Consider the following 16,684-nt stretch of genomic DNA (forward strand, 5'->3'; position numbering starts at 1 on the left):
ACCATGCATTGTATACCGTCCTATCTTTTGGTTTTCACAATATGTCAGCTTGATTATGCCTGTACGTGTTTGTAATTTATCACCAAATTAAGTTAAGTAGTTATCACGTGAACAAATGCAACGTCTAACTCTTTGAGGGAGATCGACAGGGTTGCCAAAGTCGTGTTTCCATTCATTCTCACTCAGACCACCTGAGTGTACAGCAAAGGATTTCACTATAAGTTTACACTTCAACTTTGACTAAAATTATGTTTTCGGACTACGATTTGTGAATCTGTCTAACTATTTGAATCATTATCTGCAATTTCATATTGATGTCACTTTCTAGTAAATTTGCTCACCATATATTCTTTATAAATATCTTCATGCCTGAAGTCTTCCTCTCCAGAAATCGGACCTTCATAGGGCTTTTCCTTAGGTTTCTCCTTTTCTTTATTTACAGTTTGCTCGGGCTTGTCTTTTGCCTCTTTCGCTGATTCCTTCTCTGCTTTCACAGTTTCTTTAGGCTTCGCATTTTCCTTATTAACCTCTGCCTTTGTTGCCAAAGGTTGTAATGTCTTGTTGTCTGTCTTACTCATATGTTCATCTTCTACTGAAGTCCTTTTAGTAACGTTTGGGCTTATTAAACTTTTTTCGTTAGGCACAGCGTCCTCCTGCTTATGCATACCATTATTAGACGAGCTTTCCCTCCGTCGTGTCCCAACTTCAGGATCGTCTGTTGAGCCATGGGTATTGACAAGCTTGCCGATTCTGAAAGATAATAACATAATTTGGTTATTTCATTTTTTTTCTTGTATATTTGTAATTTTTATTATTAGTCACCCTCGTCAGTGTTATGCGTGCTGACAAAGATGAATTTCCACGTAAACTATATAGATACATTTTCTAGTACATTCTGTTATTTATCAAAATGACATAACACCTGGGTACCTTTAATGACAGTGTTAACATATCTTTCATTCGCTCTCTTATAATTTTATGATTCTAGATAAACTATTGGTGACACTGTGACTCCCATGGTCAGGATCATAGAAATGTCACCTAATAATACATTGTAAATCCAATACAAATGTCAAGTCATCCCTATGTATAGTATGACGCAAGGATGTATAGTATAGAGACGTGTAACTCTTGTTTTTTTAACTGTATTAAAGCAAATTTTTTTTTTAATTTGTGGTCATGCACATTGAAGTGAGTTACAGTACAAATGAGGTTTCTTCAGTTTGGCAATTCACTGGTGGGACACTATTTTTTTCGCATTTCAACTCCACACTAACAATAACGAACACACACACACACACACATACACACACACATACATACATACATACATACATACATACATACATACATACATACATACACACACACACACACACACATATATATATATATACATACACATACACACACGTTCACACGCAGACAGACAGACAGACAGACAGACAGACAGACAGACAGACAGACAGACAGACAGACAGACAATCAGACAGCGGGATCCTTTACCTAATTACATTGACAAGTAATGCCATAGTTTGAATATGAATCCATATGTCTGTGTGAAAATGATAGATGAGAATACACTAGTATAAGATGTATATCGAAGTACCATGAGCACCCTAATAGTAGGCTATATAATCGAAGTACCATGAGTACCCTAATAGTAGGCTATATAATCGAAGTACCATGAGTACCCTAAATAGGTTATATAATCGAAGTACCATGAGTACCCTAAATAGGCTATATAATCGAAGTACCACGAGCGTGGTGGTGTAAACGCCATGTTGGATGAGTGAAACGCCAAAGTTTAATCTGTAAAGAAATGTTCAAGCCGCTAGTTTCAGATAAGCCACTGTATTGTCGTGGTGGTAGACAGTCACTAAACACCGTACATATTCACCAAATATATTTTTTTTTACATTTTACCCTGATGTGTGCACTCATACACGTCTATGGTATACTCCTGATTGGAAGATTTGATCGCGGCCCTCCCCCTGAGCTCCTCCCTCCTCCCTACATTATGGAATCACCTACCTGTAACTGTCGTCATATTTATGTAAATATATCAAAGTGCATATTATTGACAGTCCTGCTATCGAGAACACAGTCCATAAAACAGTCCGACCAGCAGAACTAGAATAGAGAATTGAAATGGTTGATGATGAAAACTTCAGTTTGACCTTGCTGATATTGAAGCCAGATGGCACGATATTTTTTCTTCAAAAGAGCGAAATGGTGGTGTACAAAAGCATCGCCCTGGGTGATACTTTGAAGACAGCTATAAATAACATGTGCAAACGTGTCTCCATGCTGACAATAATTCGAAAGAATTCAACGTCTTTTGTCTAAATCTTGTGAAAGATACGTTTGAAAACAAGTCGAAAGTTGTTTTGGAGTTCCAATTTTTTAAAACCAAAAATCCTGTTTTTTACCCAAAATGCGCATTTCTGATGCGATCATTTTCATTTGAACAATTTTCCACCTACACTCCCTAAGTTATGTTCCCACCAAATACCATGGCCTGATCGACCGTTTTCGACTTTACCAGTAAGTTGTTTACATACATACATACACACAGACATTTCACAATGCCTACGCCACTATTGAACTTCAGTTGGGTGAGTATGAGGTTCGGTAGCGCTAAAAATGAACCAGTTGGTGTTTAACATCTGTCCTAACGTACCATTTATACTTATTGAGAAATAAATTATTCAAGCAGAAGTGAGAAAATGATACAATATCCAAACATAGATGTGATCATGATTCAAACAGAATTTACAACCTATCACCACGTAAAGTAATTCAACTTTGTGTTTATATCATTGCTCTTCCATCTTGTTCTTCATCACCTTCTCAGCGTCCTGCAGAGTGGTTTTTGTCAGCCCAGGCAAATCACGTCATTTTATGTTTAAAGTTCTTGACGATGTAAAAAAAATGTGACATTCATGTTGCATTCTAATGATTTACGATTACTTGCTTCGCCCTGTTAACACTGTTTACAGATCGGTTACATTTAGAGATCCCACATACTGGGCTATAATCATGATAATTGAACCAATTTAACTGTATATTTTTACGCCTGATAATTACGTATGTATTCTTTTCTTTCCAAACTTCACATTTTGGAGAGTGGGGTTTATTTTTGAAACCTTTTCCTTCTTACTTACTTGAGTGTGAGGGGTACAACTGTTCACAGTGCGCGCTCACAAAAGGATAGCTGACATAGACTGTAAGTATACATGTGTAATCTCAAATGGAGAAGGAGGGGGGGGGGGGCGAAACTATTATAAACAACGGCTTACATTTTATGAGTTAGGCTTTACATGTAAAATGAAGCCTTTTGAACCAGGATGAGTCCAGGACATATCAGTTTTAACATTTACATGAACACATCATCCGTGTGAATTACATAAATTTGTACAACTGCCATCATACTGTGGACAAACGTAAACGAAGTAAACAAATAAATTGGATGACTAAGACTTGGCACAACACGTTGGACCAGAAGACACTTGTATTACACATCATGGTTTGATAAGAACAGTTTTATATGGCCTGTTCATGTGTACATGAAATGCCAGGGAAACTGGATCAAATGATGGACTGTAATACAAATCTCTGTACTTCCAATATTAATCCAATTCAGTTGTTTACCTTCCCTGTTTGTAACAGGTTCTGTTCGTCCAAGTTCCAATGTCTAAAGTTGATCAGCTTGCAACGACTAAGCTTACCAAATGAGAATTATACCTCACTAGGTGAATTTATGTAGGTGAGACAGATAAACGCAAACTAAAAATCGTCGTTTGGTATCGGTGGATAGCAATCTCACTCAAACACATTCAATGTAAAAAGTATGGCAGGCCATGTGTTGTAATAGTCAGTGTTTTATTTCCATGCATAACCTCACTATGGTGTATAACACAAACATGGTCGTAGCATGTGAACACAAAATTACGACAAGCAAATACAACATTTGTTACTTGTCTGTAATTTGTCAAATATGAAAATAAGTTGATGAATTAAAATATGATTTACGGATATAAAAGTGATTCATCAATAACAATATTGAAAATGACCAAAACAAATGTTACATTAACGAAGATAAATGTGAGTTTAATGATTTTCATTATAAAAATACGTGTACTATAGTAACATTAAAGTTACGAATACAAACATTGATTTATGCCATAAAAATAACGATTTCACGAATACAAATGTGTAAATTAACCAATGAAAACACGAATACAAATGTGATGTTATGCATGAAAATGTGTTTTGTTGAATATTGCAACACATGACCTGCAATATAAATGTGTTACTTCTCTTTCTAGCTGAAAGTCATAGGGTGACTGAGATCGCCTTGGGTCAAAACGGTATCACATACTCTAGAGATCCGATCGTTATCACGATGCCATGGCCAGAACAAGAAATATTCTTGTTTCCACGGGAAGTTGGCAGTTTAATATAGTACCAGAGTTGGTTTATTTCTAGTAGTATGGTATTTACAATAGTTATTTATTTGTAAAATACTACTAAGATATAACTGATGTACACGTTTCCAAATTTTAGAATTAAATCTCCTGGTAGTAAGTATTGTGCGATACAAATATAGTCACAGGTTTACCTGATAGATATAGCCTGAAATCCATGCGGGTTAGATATTTTATATCCGTCTTTCAAAAGGCAAATGTGAAAAATCCAATCCACATGGATTTTCCAGGCTACAAGAGATATGTCAATACTAGCATAATTTTTTCGTATAGAGTCCATGATTATAGCTAGCATATAATTACGACTATTGGCAACGACAATCCTCTAGTAAACAACAACAACAACAACAACAGGAAATATATATATATATATATATATATATATATATATATATATATATATATATATATATATATATGTGTGTGTGTGTGTGTGTGTGTATTAAATTTGGGACGGTGTATACAGTTCAATATCTCGGAATACGCGGAATAGTGTAGCGATATCCGTTCTCAAGTCTACAGGAACGGATCGCAAATTCAAAAATTCAAAATGTCGCGATAGTGTAGCGATAGCCGTTCTCAAGTCTACAAAAAGGCTAGTGGGTGGATGGTGTGGTACCATCAACATATTAGTGAACAGTCACAGACGCTATCAAATAATAGATAAACATACCTGGTCATTGTCACCTTACTGTCACCACAGAACATACACGAATTATTAATGACTACACATAAGCTGCTTGTAGGACTATTTGAAGGTTGTTGGATACCCGTATGTGACTATGAGTTGTAGTCAACTAACAGTAAGCCTTGTAGAAATGGTAGAGGGTAGCGAATTATGCAAATCAAGTGCTGCCAACGTGGAAAACCTCAATGGCTAAATATATTTTCGTTTGCATTAAATTTGATTGTATTTTTGGGTGTGTGCAGTATTTGCATTGATAACCGTCTCTATAAGCTTATATGTTGACATGACAAAAACCTGACATCCAGGCATAATGAACAATGCAAGTAGACTAAAGTCTACGCATGAATGTATTACGAGATATACATCCATGGTCTACGTTTCATTTATTAAACTGTGCTATTATAACCAACGCCTGGAGACGAGCACATGTATAATGGGCTAAAAAAATGTGTTATGGTCATGGAATAATAATTGAGGTGTTATGTATAAAGTATTTCTCTCCACCCGTCTGTGCTATTTTCAACCAAGTAAAACCGTTTTAATCACCATTGTTCTCACCAGACGGTCTTTCTCTTCCATTTCCCTATCTCGTCTTTAAACTTTCTTTCTTAAGTGATTTCTCCTTTCCTTTGCCATTTTTTCCATAGTCGTAAATCACGGGCCTCTTTACGGCTCCAAAACGTGCTCTGGTTTGCGAGAGGTTCTTTTTTCGTGGGACACTTTATTTTCTCGAACTAACTACTGACCTGTCATCTCAATTAATCGCCTAATATATGGTTTCGTATACTATAATCGCTTTCTACAACGTATTGTGATGTTATGCAGATGCAGCGGAAAGCATCTCCTCATGATTCACCATAAGCTTAAAATGGCTAATTATGATAGTATTAGTATAGTCATACCTTGCTTGGTAGTTTTAGTGTAGTTCAATCCAGGATGGATTGATTGATTGATTGATTGATTGATTGATTGATTGATTGATTGATTGATTGATTGATTGATTGATTGATTGATTGATTGATTGATTGATTGATTGATTGATTGATTGATTGATTGATTGATTGATTGATTGATTGATTGATTGATTGATTGATTGATTGATTCATAAACATCACCATACAGGCTGAACTGTTCTCATAAGATTGATCAATTATAGTTTTGATATTCAGTCAGCCAATTTACATCTTGCCGTTCTCAAAAGATATCACATTTCTTCTGCTGATGAACTGAGAAATGGCAGCACGTGTTGCCGCAAAGAGGTCATCGCTTACGATGTCGAAAAGAGAGGCCTGTCGTGTTTACGATGCATTTTGCTGTCTGGGGGTTTATGAATCATTCCGTCTAGAACAATCTGATTAAAATCTGATGTAGATGTCGGCTAATCGTTCATTGCTCGTTATTTTGCCTGAATTGACCTTCGTGGTACATGTTTACGTTTCAGAATAAAAACGTAAACGTACTACGAAGGTCAATTCAGGCAAAATAACGAAGGTAAAATAGCAATGAACGATTAGCCGACATCTACATCGGATTTTAATCAGATTGTTCTAGAACTGATTATCTCAGAGGTGTATTATCCTGTATCCATTCAAACACGTATACATATTCACTTCTGTCTTAGGGGCTTTGCTTTTGTACAATGTAGTCTGTCAAGTAAATGGAGAATAAACCACTTGGCAATGTCAGTCATGTAGCTAGTACTACACAGCTCAGCAACATACTAAAGATCTGTGTCGCAATGTTTCAACATTTAGTCAATCTATTTCAAAGCTAATACAAAAAAAGTTCACGACTTTATCTTTTTTTTTATTGTATTCATTTACTTAATTATTTATCACGTAGTTCTTCTTGGATAATTGGTTTCAAGACGTGTACTATTTTATAAAGGACCCTAACATATAACACTCCAAGGTCGGGAGGTCGAGTTCGTGATAACCTTGGCTTGGAGTCCATGCCCCATTTACATTGTAAAAGCCTCCATGGCATTGATCACAGGTACTCGAATAATACGATTATGAATCAAATCTCTTAATTATGAGGCTGGAACTGGGGCTCAATATATTAGAAGAGTCTGTCTCATAAATATCTTGAATATGTGAACATGAATCTGAATCTGAGACTAGATTTATACTCTATCTTGATAAGAACATCAGTCCTATGTTTAACCCGTTAGGTGCGGGTTAAACATAAAAACTTAAAAAGTCACCAAAACAGACGAAAAAAACCACAAAACCGCAACAAGACGCTACAATTATTGCAGCTAGAATAAATTTAGTGTCCGAGGTCAAACGAACATCCGGGTATTTCTTACTGTAGCCCTGTGTATTATATGATACTAAACATCCACGACCGAAATTTGGTCGTACGACCGGTCGTGTAGCGTAGGCATTGAAAACAGTGGTTCATTTTGGGCCGCATATGAAACTAGTGACTTTATCAAATTTCCTTCGTTTGACGGTTTACTGAGAATTTGCTGTAAACGTTAACTGACATTTCCGCAAGTGAAAACGGATTGTGGCAGCCCATTTAAAAAAATAAATGAAAACACAATTACTTCTCTTTCACCAGACATACACTTTTCATAACCACTAGCACTGCAGATAACTAGCTCACATGGGATAAAATAATGTATCATTATATAGGCCTGCAATAAAACTACACTAACACCGATGAAAGGTCAAGAAACGGATTATGAACAGTGTGAAATATTCTTCTTGGCTTGTTCTACAAATGATATGTGTAAACAACACATACTCTGTAGCTAGCTGTACATTGGGTCTATTTTTATACACAGGACACATATATTACGTTTTTATGGACAGACATATTTTGTACTGTGCAATATATGTATTATATGGGTAGGTGTCAAATGTCACTTGCCAGTCATCGAAATGTGACCATGGCGGAGAAACTAGTTGCCGCGGTCACCTCCATGCTATGTTAAAAATGTGATTTTGGTGTTTCACTATGCAGGGCACAGGTACTTGAATCAATCTGTATGATTTTTTTAAATGTATGGTAAATAAGACATACATTTTTTTAAAAATCATACAGATTGATTCGAGTACCTGTGATGCAGGATGTGGTTATAACTACAATGGAAAATAAGATATGTAATTCCTAGCAGCTAGAAAGCTTCATGTGAAAATAGAGACCACTCTGTATGGCGTATGCTCAAATATGTATTGGATCACTGTGCATGGCTTACGTGTACTACTACTACGATCAGATAGATGGTCTGCGATGTATCTACAAGGACACAAAAGCAAACCTGTGATAATGACAGGTTACGTAATTCAATTACTTATCACAGACACCGGTAATTCGTAGCCGCACCGTCATGTATGCAAACACGGAACGTTAGTAGTCAGTTCGTGTTAAAAATACATCGTTGCCCTTACTTACCTAGACGTCTCCAGCTTCACAGTGTATCACTAAGTAACGCAGGTCATATCTATCGTCGTGTGCACACACAGTATACTGTACATACATAGTAAAGACTAGACTGTAGATAGTAGTCATTTCTCTGGTGGGGATATCATGTAACATGTAATTCTTACCTTGCCATTTCGTTAACTTCGTTAAAACAACTGGTTACTCATCCGCAGTTATTTCTTTTCATCTTGTAAGCTTGTTGATAGTTGGCAGATCGCTTCGTTGTTTTAATAACAGCTACGTGCGAGACGCCATGATGGACACATCTTCTCTTGTTACCTGTGTATATTGTAAGGAGTGGTTAATAATTTGCATATGATCATTAATATGTTAATTTTCGAGATGTGTAGAAATATGGTAATTTTGTCCCGTATCCCGCTTGGCTTATACAATATAGGTGAAGGCCTCATTTCATGTCGACTATCACCATATTTATAGCGGCAATTCTAAAAGTCACTTGAAAATTTTGGTTTCATAATTTGATAATTGTATTTGTTTCTATACAGGGTGGTTGAGGGCCAAGTACCAGCAATTCAACCAGCGGACTATCTTAAACCCAAAAGATCTATAAAAGCTAGGAAATTTGCGGACTGTATCTCATCTAACATTGTTGAACAAAGAGTTACTAACAATTCAAAGTGCGTTGAAATTGACAATTGTAAAACTGCTCAATACAAACAGTCATTCTTTGTAAAAACACTAGTAGACTGGAACCATCTGGACAAAAATACTGTGTGCGCTAAATCTTGTGACGCCTTTAAAATGGCAGTCTCTGTCAAAAACCATTCTGACTACATACTCTCCCCCGGTGTGTTATTCCTTACCCAGGACCCACACCGTAACTATACAGATACAGATACAGATAAGCGGAGTTCAAGGACATCTACTGACAAGTTCATGTAAAAGGTATATGAATATGAATGAAGAGTCGAGTCTATTAATAAGGGACTGGTCTGTTCTTTTAGGTCGGGGGTGAATTTGTTTTTGTGTTTGAAATTGTATTTGTTAATGATGACAAAGAATTAACCCTTGATATAACCATGAAGACATTTGCTAAATTATCCCTTAAAATAGCCATTTGCTGATTTTCCCTTGAAAAAAACCTGTGGGGTATTTGCCATGAACAATCACTTGAATAGTTAACTATTTGCCAATAGGCATGCATGCTCCCAAGAAGTAACCAAATATGATGACATTGATATATTGGAAACTATTAAGTATTATTGACTGGCTCAGTGACCAGTAGATCAGCATCCCAGTCGGCTTTCATATTTTCCTGCAAGATTATTTTCGTGCTCTCAAAATATTTCATCCCCCCCCCCAAAAAAAAATGAAACCAAGAATTTTCGTAGCCCCCTCCCGGGTACCTCCGAAGGCCCCCCCCCCCCTTCCGGGCTACACATAATTTAATGTGTATGCCCCACCCCACTTCAGAAATGTATTGTATGGTACACTATACATTAAACGAACAGTGGAAATCAACTTCAGCGTCCATACATAACAATGAGAACTTTCTTTAAAAATATACGTGGGCTTTGTGAAAAAGGTCTCACATTGGGCTGTAACCTACACTGAGAGATACTGTACCTAGCCAGCAGGATTTTCTCTTTCAATCTTGATTCTGTGCAGAAACAGCATCCCCCAGGATAGCTAGTGGGGAGGGTGTGGGCGGGGATGTAGTAAACACTTTAAAAAAAGGACATGTAGGAGGCCATTTATTAACATAACATCCAAACCATACACATTATCGGAAGCCATAGAGTACTTGAAAATTGTCTTCAATACCTCAATTTTACTCAGGTCAATACATAATGTATAAGAATGTGGAAACACTAAAAGAAAATATATAACGAAGCAATGCCAACGGAAGTTGCGTCACCGTCGCCATCACTTAGTAAAAGAGTCTGACGAGGTCGTCAGTTTCCTTCACGCGTGAGTCAAAAGTTTATTGCTTGTTATTGTTAGGAATTCTTTACAGGATAGGAGAATCTTATTTTAATTCTACCAATCGTTTTATAAATGTTTTGCTGTATTTCTAATCTGAAGAGAGGGGCAAACTTTTGTGTTCATAATGTAAACAACGTCCACTAAGTCCACTAACAAAAACATCTCTCAGAAAGAACTTAATTTTTCTATAATGTTTCTCGTTTGTCAGCAAGCCATATACTACCAATACTATATATTGAGTGGTTTTCACATATTGATAATTCAAATCTATGTGTACCTTGTTATTTCAAGAACAGTAGTTTTCAATGACAGGGTTTCAGTTTGACTGAAATGATTGCGGCTGCGAAGTCAAATCTCTATATGTATGCTCTCGGGCAATATCACACTGTGATAGATTTCTTTGAAATTGTAGTACAACTATTTCAGTCTGTTGCATTTGATGGGGGTTGATGTATATTAGTCTAAGAGGTACATGTAATTGTATATGTTATAAACTATTCTCAGTTGGAAGAATATTGCACAAAGGGTTTTAAAAAATAGTGCCAATGGCACTGTAGCACAACTGTACAGTTTTTAAAATTGTTTATCCACATGCTGATCCGTGCTAGGTATACATGTTCATTTGCTGAATGATTATCCAGTTGGCTATCCAGCCCTGTTGTTAACTTTGCAATATTCCTGATCATTTGACTGTTGCTATGGGCGTAGTCTTGCTGCTGGGTATACTTGCATATATTTTTTGAATGTTTATTCATTTGTTTATTAATCCCTGCAGTTATCTTTGCAATATATGTGATCATTTGGCTGTTGCTATGGGCGTGGTCTTGTTGCTAGGAATATTTGCTTACACATTGAATGTTTATTCACTTGTCTAAAAATCCGTTATCTTTGTGAAAGACAACACCATTTGACTGTTGCTATTGGCGTGGTCATGGTTGCTAGGGATGATTGCATACATTTTTTGAATACTCACTTGCCTACCAGATGATGTTATTTTAGCACAATATACTGGCATTTGGTTATTGCTAAGGGTGTGGTATGGTTGCCAAGTCCAATTGTGTCAAAATATTTTCAAGAAAATCTGTAGAATAACACTTCTAGAAACAGTTCACCAAATTTCCGTCACATTTTTACACCTAATTTGCACATTGCTGATTGCTTAATATTTCTTCATCTATACATCCCCAGATACATCCCCATTAAGTTTCAGCCCAATCTGCTCAATAGTTTTGAAACTAAACATTTTTAGCCCTTATTTACATATTACTGATGGAATCATCATGGTATGAACAAATCCTATTCTACACACCCCAAAGAACATTCCCACCAAATTTCAGACCAATCTGCCAAGAAATTTTGGAGTATAACTTTTCTGACAAAAAAATGACATTTTTGACCAAAATTACATGCCTTTGATGCAATCATTTTGCTTTGAACAATTTCCCAACTAGACACAAAAAGTAATGGCCCCACCAAATACCAAGGCCATTGGTATGGTGGTTTTTGAGTTTAAGTCGTACACACACACACACACACACACACACACAGGTATGCACGCATGCACACACACACACACACACACACACACACACACACACACACACACACACACACACAGATGGCTGGACAGACACCACACCATTGTCTATAGCACTACTGAATCAGTTCAGTTGTGATAAAAAAGGAAACATCTCATAAAACCTAGCTCCACAAATTGCAGTAGTTAGACCTTTAAATGTCTAACATTCAGTTTAGCTTCAGTTATCTAGATGTAGTCATGTTTTCACCTAGTTTGTAGCTGTTGCCATTATTTTTTATTTCTCACCATCAATACACATTGTCTGTATTCCACACCAATGTTGAAACTGACACAATGGAACTGACATCAACAGCAGATCCAGTACATTAAAAACACAGCCAAGGCAAAATATTTACATACATCTTAACTATTTTGTTGTTGCGTTGTGTTGTGTAGTGGAGAGGCTACTGACACAATTGGTATAAACATGAGCCTTGGCAAGTGCATTTCATTTAGTGTAAATAAAAATAATGTTACAATATTGAAATCAAATATGGCTGCAATTTTTCAAGATGGCCGCCAGAGGGTATTTCAGGTAAATAAAACAAAACTATATTTCATTGAATTCATCTGAATACAAGCAGCAGTCCAATTTCTTCCCTAAAAATAAGATGGATTAGAGAAAATGGGTTGTTCTATAAGTTTCTCAGACTTCACTGTACTTTTTAACTTATATAGGCTTCTAAACCTTTTTAGTCTGACAATTTTCTATTCTTTTGTGTTCTTTTTATTTCAAATACAAAATAAGAAATAAGCAGTACGGGAATGGCAGTTTAAATTCTAACCTTAGCAATGGTCTTTGATATGTCTGTCATTATCCTAACCTCAGCAATGGTCTTTGATATGTCTGTCATTATCCTAACCTTAGCAATGGTCTTTGATATGTCTGTCATTATCCTAACCTCAGCAATGGTCTTTGATATGTCTGTCATTATCCTAACCTTAGCAATGGTCTTTGATATGTCTGTCATTATCCTAACCTCAGCAATGGTCTTTGATATGTCTGTCATTATCCTAACCTTAGCAATGGTCTTTGATATGTCTGTCATTTTCCTAACCTTAGCAATGGTCTTTGATATGTCTGTCATTATCCTAACCTTAGCAATGGTCTTTGATATCATAATTCAGGGTTTTCAATTCAACGCAACATATACAGTTATTGGGTAGTTACTTTGCAACAATTATTATCATGGTATTCCATAAAATCTCAAAATGAGATATTAGTATAAATACACCTACTTTTCAAGTCAATGAAGAGCAGTTATTCACAATGATAATCTTACTGGCTTCTGCTCAATGATTTAAAAAAAAGGCATCACATTAAACTTAAAAATATATTCCTTCTTAAAGGGGAACACCACTCCAGGAAATGACAACACGGTTATAAACTTTGGGTTCTGGAGTCATTTCATGATTTCACATAAAAAATTTCATGCAATTGAAACTTGTTTCACATTCATTGTCCAGGGTCAAGTGTTGCATCATGGGTCTTAGCAGACATACATGTGTATTAGATGAACAATACATATCCATGACTTTTTATATGAAGGTAATAAGCACTTAGGAGTCATGAATATTTGAAGGTAATAAGCACTTAGGAGACATGAATATTCATCATTCATGTAATACATATGCTTGTTTGCTGCACCTCATGAGGTAACACTGGATCACCACTAAGAAAGTCAAGAATAATGAATGTGAAATAAGTTTCAATTTGGTGTTTGTTGGCAATTGCAAAATTTATGAGAAATAACTCTCCAGAACCCTAAGTTTACTACAATTCCTTTATTTCCTGGAGTGGTGTTCCCCTTTAAGGAAAGTTGCTGTATGAATCTTTTTTCTCCGGAAAATGTTGAATTAAATTTTGTTCTTTTTCACTTGTCAAGAGTATTGGATGCAAATTTTTTATGGCATTCTTGTAGTACATCATGGATTTCCCTGGCACAGTTGATTTGTGTTTTCACAGTACTAATATATTGACTATAATTGGTTAGAGTATCTCCTTGACTGCCATCTGCTTTGTTACCAGACAGTGCAATAGGTGTGTGATGAGCACTCTCTGCTCCCTGTATGGTGTATTCTTTGGCTAGTCTCTGTAAAAACAATGGATCAACAAAAAACTGAAATGGTTTGCAATTTGGTTCAAGACATGGAAATATGGGAGGTAACATTTAATGGTGATGATACATATCAGGTAGTGGTTTTACTCATCAACATAAAGTATTAACATGAAAACTGTTTCCAACTAGCACGAAACAAATAAAGAAGTTTATCCAATTAAAATTCAGTTAATTTATTATTGTTAAGATGAATAGAAATTAATTTTTACAATATAAAACACAGAATGTGTTACCGGGGTTCACAAACCTTAGCAAAAACACTGGTGAGATGGGATTTAAAAATATTCTCACATAAGGACATCACATTTGAAGTCCTAACTACTATGCAATCATTGATAATGAAATGCATATTTATAAACTGGTTAAATAACTGGAGTCCAATACTTCCATTCCAATCTATTACATATCTCCTCTTGTCTTTACCATTGATCCATCATTTATAAACTTGTCCAATATGAAGACGTCACATTTCTAGTATTATCAGATATTATGTGCATCTCAATTTACTAAACACTCACCAAGTTCAGTTCAATTCTGTCACATATTGAATAAAATTCTTCTAAAGTCTTGTCCAATCTTTGGCTTTGATTTTCACTTTTTCTGTCCAAGCAGTAAATATAAATTTAAAGAAAGGGATGAAAATTGGTTTATTTAACACTGAAAATGTTTGGAAAAACTTTACAAGTACCATTATGAGAATAACATTACAAGTTATACATAATAAAAATTCATATGAAAAAGGTAAAAGATTGCACAGTTTGGCCACTAGGAGTGCTATTCAGAAACATGGACGTGGGGTCATGATAGCCAGTCCCAGTGTTGAAGGCTGGAGTTAATTTTTCATTCTCAGAAAGTTTATGTGTTTGAGATAATGTAGTTTTGAGAAACTCACAGACTTAACCTCTATGCATGTTATTGACTACTTGTGTATATTGTCATGTGAAAGTCCACATGATGCTGCACTCCTGTGTGAAAGTAGGCAAGTTCAAAGCAAGGTTTGTCAGTTTCTATAACTATTTTTCTTGATAGGTGAATTGCCCATACAATATTGATGAAAACGACTTTTCTGTGTCCCCTAAGCATAAGAAATGCAGCTACGATAAAATTAGTCGCACTTTGTTAGTGTAACAATTGAGAGATAAATCTACAAATTGAATACAGCAAGATTCTGATTACATGAGTTACAAAATAGATACAAACACTGAGATACATGCTATATATATATATATATATATATAGTTTATAACTATTACGCTCTGCCACTGCGGTATAGAGCACTGTCTTAGCAGATTGATACTCACCGAGTTATATATATATATATATATATATATATATATATATATATATATATATATATATATATATATATATATATATATATATATATATATATATATATATATATATATATATATATATATATATATATATATATATATATATATATATATATATATATATATATATATATATATATATATATATCAGTTTGTATATGTAGCAATACATCTACATTGTCCCATGTCATATACATGCAAGTCTGTCCTCTGGACATGTGTGAACAATGGATGGCTATAACCAAATAAAGCACACATTATCACACAAATATGCAAAAATACAGAAGAGGAAAAATTTAATGTCACTTACGTTGCATTATCAATACTTGCATAATTGAGAAAATTGTGACTCGTTATTTTCATGAGATTCTGTAGAAATATAAAATAGCATACACTTTAACAGTATCCAGAAAAGCAATGCAGAAAAACACCTGATATAAGCCAACAAATGTACTTCATTGAAGTTGAACGCGAAAGGGAACTAAAACAGTATGTGATCTGGTATTTCAATGAATTATTGTTCAACTTGTATTTTCCAAATTGATGCCAATATATATCATTATTATAGCATAAATGGTGGGCTGAGGACCTAAATACCCTCAAACAGTTTTACACGTATGTAAGAGATTGCAATGCAATGAACAGAATGAGATTCTCTGATATGATTCAATGGAAGCTTGCCTTCACTTTCAGTTCACAAACTACATGTATTCAGTGGTGTGCCAATCATACTCTTCATTATCATTATCATGATACAAGAAAGATTTCCCTACCACAAGAGACTCTCGTAGATGTGGAACTAAAACTTTGACCTTTGAGGCTGGATCATCGATAGGTTGCTGTTGAGATTGTGCTGCTGATTGTGGTTGTTGTGCGGGTATTGGAGGTTGTTGTTGTCCTACTTGTGGTGGCTGTTGTTGAGATGTCGCCATTTTAGCAACTGTAATTATCTTTACTATGCTAAGGAGCCCTGGTCAGCTAAGTTTAGTTTCGGGGACTTGGCTCATTACTCTGGCTCATTAAAATCGTTTTTTTGTTAGATATTTGAAAGAAAGTCTCCCTTTCCTTCATAAACATTTCAAAAAGGT

General features: G+C 35.4%; 2 protein-coding genes across 2 annotated transcripts in view; both read right to left on the bottom strand.

Annotated features, from left to right (window-relative positions):
• Nucleotides 1-8,746, bottom strand: part of LOC144446618 (alpha-N-acetylgalactosaminide alpha-2,6-sialyltransferase 2-like) — a 12,767-nt gene extending 4,021 nt beyond the window's left edge. The window contains exons 1-3 of the mRNA XM_078136426.1: nucleotides 8,739-8,746; nucleotides 2,035-2,133; nucleotides 342-750 (exon numbers count right to left, since the gene is read on the bottom strand). Coding sequence (XP_077992552.1) covers nucleotides 342-750; nucleotides 2,035-2,133; nucleotides 8,739-8,746 — 516 coding nt within the window. The remainder of the gene's footprint in view (nucleotides 1-341; nucleotides 751-2,034; nucleotides 2,134-8,738) is intronic.
• Nucleotides 8,747-12,352: 3,606 nt separating this feature from the next.
• LOC144446629 (mediator of RNA polymerase II transcription subunit 29-like) lies at nucleotides 12,353-16,528 on the bottom strand. Its single transcript, XM_078136435.1, has 4 exons — nucleotides 16,370-16,528; nucleotides 15,907-15,965; nucleotides 14,778-14,859; nucleotides 12,353-14,232 (listed from the first exon to the last, which is right to left on the bottom strand). Exons 1-4 carry the CDS (start codon nucleotides 16,526-16,528, stop codon nucleotides 14,014-14,016), a joined length of 519 nt encoding a protein of 172 aa, XP_077992561.1. The 3' UTR covers nucleotides 12,353-14,013.
• Between the last annotated feature and the right edge of the window lie 156 nt (nucleotides 16,529-16,684).

Source organism: Glandiceps talaboti, chromosome 2 (assembly GCF_964340395.1).
Source record: "Glandiceps talaboti chromosome 2, keGlaTala1.1, whole genome shotgun sequence".
Lineage (NCBI taxonomy): Eukaryota > Metazoa > Hemichordata > Enteropneusta > Spengelidae > Glandiceps > Glandiceps talaboti.

What these genes read in the sequence shown, in the direction of transcription:
- LOC144446629 (XM_078136435.1), bottom strand. Translation starts at nt 16,528, where the DNA reads ATGGCGACATCTCAACAACAGCCACCACAAGTAGGACAACAACAACCT. An exon ending in ATCTACGAGAGTCTCTTGTG is followed by an intron (nt 15,966 to 16,369) that starts GTAGGGAAATCT and finishes ATATTTCTACAG; the next exon opens with AATCTCATGAAAATAACGAG. An exon ending in ACAGAATTGAACTGAACTTG is followed by an intron (nt 14,233 to 14,777) that starts GTGAGTGTTTAG and finishes TTGTTTTTACAG; the next exon opens with AGACTAGCCAAAGAATACAC.